Source organism: Nematolebias whitei, chromosome 7 (assembly GCF_014905685.2).
Source record: "Nematolebias whitei isolate Nwh7 chromosome 7, NemWhi1, whole genome shotgun sequence".
Taxonomy (NCBI): Eukaryota; Metazoa; Chordata; class Actinopteri; order Cyprinodontiformes; family Rivulidae; genus Nematolebias; species Nematolebias whitei.
The window spans coordinates 10,849,186-10,850,469 of NC_056504.1; the positions used below are offsets into that span (position 1 = coordinate 10,849,186).

The 1,284-nt window shown below is 43.5% G+C and overlaps 1 protein-coding gene across 1 annotated transcript in view; it reads left to right on the forward strand.

Annotated features, from left to right (window-relative positions):
* The first annotated feature begins 672 nt into the window (after nucleotides 1-672).
* The window catches only part of kbtbd8 (kelch repeat and BTB (POZ) domain containing 8), a 37,773-nt gene continuing 37,161 nt past the window's right edge, over nucleotides 673-1,284 (forward strand). Inside the window, exon 1 of the mRNA XM_037679115.1 lies at nucleotides 673-772. Coding sequence (XP_037535043.1) covers nucleotides 673-772 — 100 coding nt within the window. The remainder of the gene's footprint in view (nucleotides 773-1,284) is intronic.

Below are 1,284 nucleotides of genomic sequence, written 5' to 3' on the forward strand. Positions count from 1 at the left end.
TAAGAGAAGGGCCTGAGTTCATGTGTAAAGGCTTGGCCGTGCTCTCTGCATTATGTAGAAATGAGAGTAAAGACGACAAAAATGTCTTTGTTTTGATTTATTTATGAGCGGAAAAAGTATTGGTGGGAGTAAAAATAGTTTGTTTGAACAGATTTGATGATTGTGCAAACTGTCAGTTGAACAGTTCCTGAGGGAAATATGTAAAAAAAAAAAAAAAAAAAAAAACTAAACTGGGATTTTGTAAAAACTGTGAAATATATCAACATTACAGTTAAAGTTGAACTTTTTTTTTGACAAGTTTAAACTTTTAAGGAATGCTTTTAATGTGAAGGATTTCTGAGTTGTAGCGCTCCGAAGAGGACTGGGTTTTACCCAAATGCTGTTGATCTCCATTTTGTTTTATTTCCCTCACACTTTTTGCTTATTGTGCTCACTGTCAGTGTTTTGTTTTAAAGCTGCGGTTCATGTAACCATAACCCCCCACCATCATTGATCTTTACAGACTCCTGCTGCACTTTGTCTTCCAGGCTGCGTCTCCTAAAGTGTGCTTAATAACATCGTCACAAGGGGAACAGGAGTCGTACATGGATGTTATAATCTTGAACGATGGCGGCACGAGCGCTGTAACTTGATTTTGAACCACCCGGCGTATCCAGGTGTCGTCATGGGAACATGATGCAGACGGGACGGAGCCAACAGCTGTTTGAGTGTGAGGGAATTACCCAGCCAATCTGGCAACCCCGCCTTCGGAACAGATGGGGAGGCTGGCAAGGTATGAGCTGCATTTAGCAACGTCACGCACACCTCTGGATTTATTTGGGGCCAAATTTCTTCTTTCTTCTTTCCTATTTTTCTGTATGCCTAAGAAGGAAAGGCTGAACGGATTCTGCTGGAAGTCATTCGTTTCTGTAAAAATCTATAACTTGATCCAACTAAGTTGTTGATTTTACTCCTAATGGTTTCCTGCATTATCTCGTGCACGTCTTCTGATCTGAGTTAACTTTCTCCTCGTTTCTTGATTCTAATTTGCATCATCCTGCAGTCAAATGTGCTGCACAGGAAGTTCTCTTTGTCAAATCTGCTTTCTCTCTAAATTTGGCTCCCGAGGGAAACTTATTGATTGTGCCACCCAAGAGCTCATTTGTCTTCCACTTGGCGCGGCCTCAGATGACGGAGCGTTTGCATTTTCCTCCAGGTGAGTGTCAGCCAACTTAAGACGGAGAGGCAGAGTATTAATCAGGCGTCCCCCCCCCCCCCCCCCCCCCCCCCCCCCCCCCCCCCCCC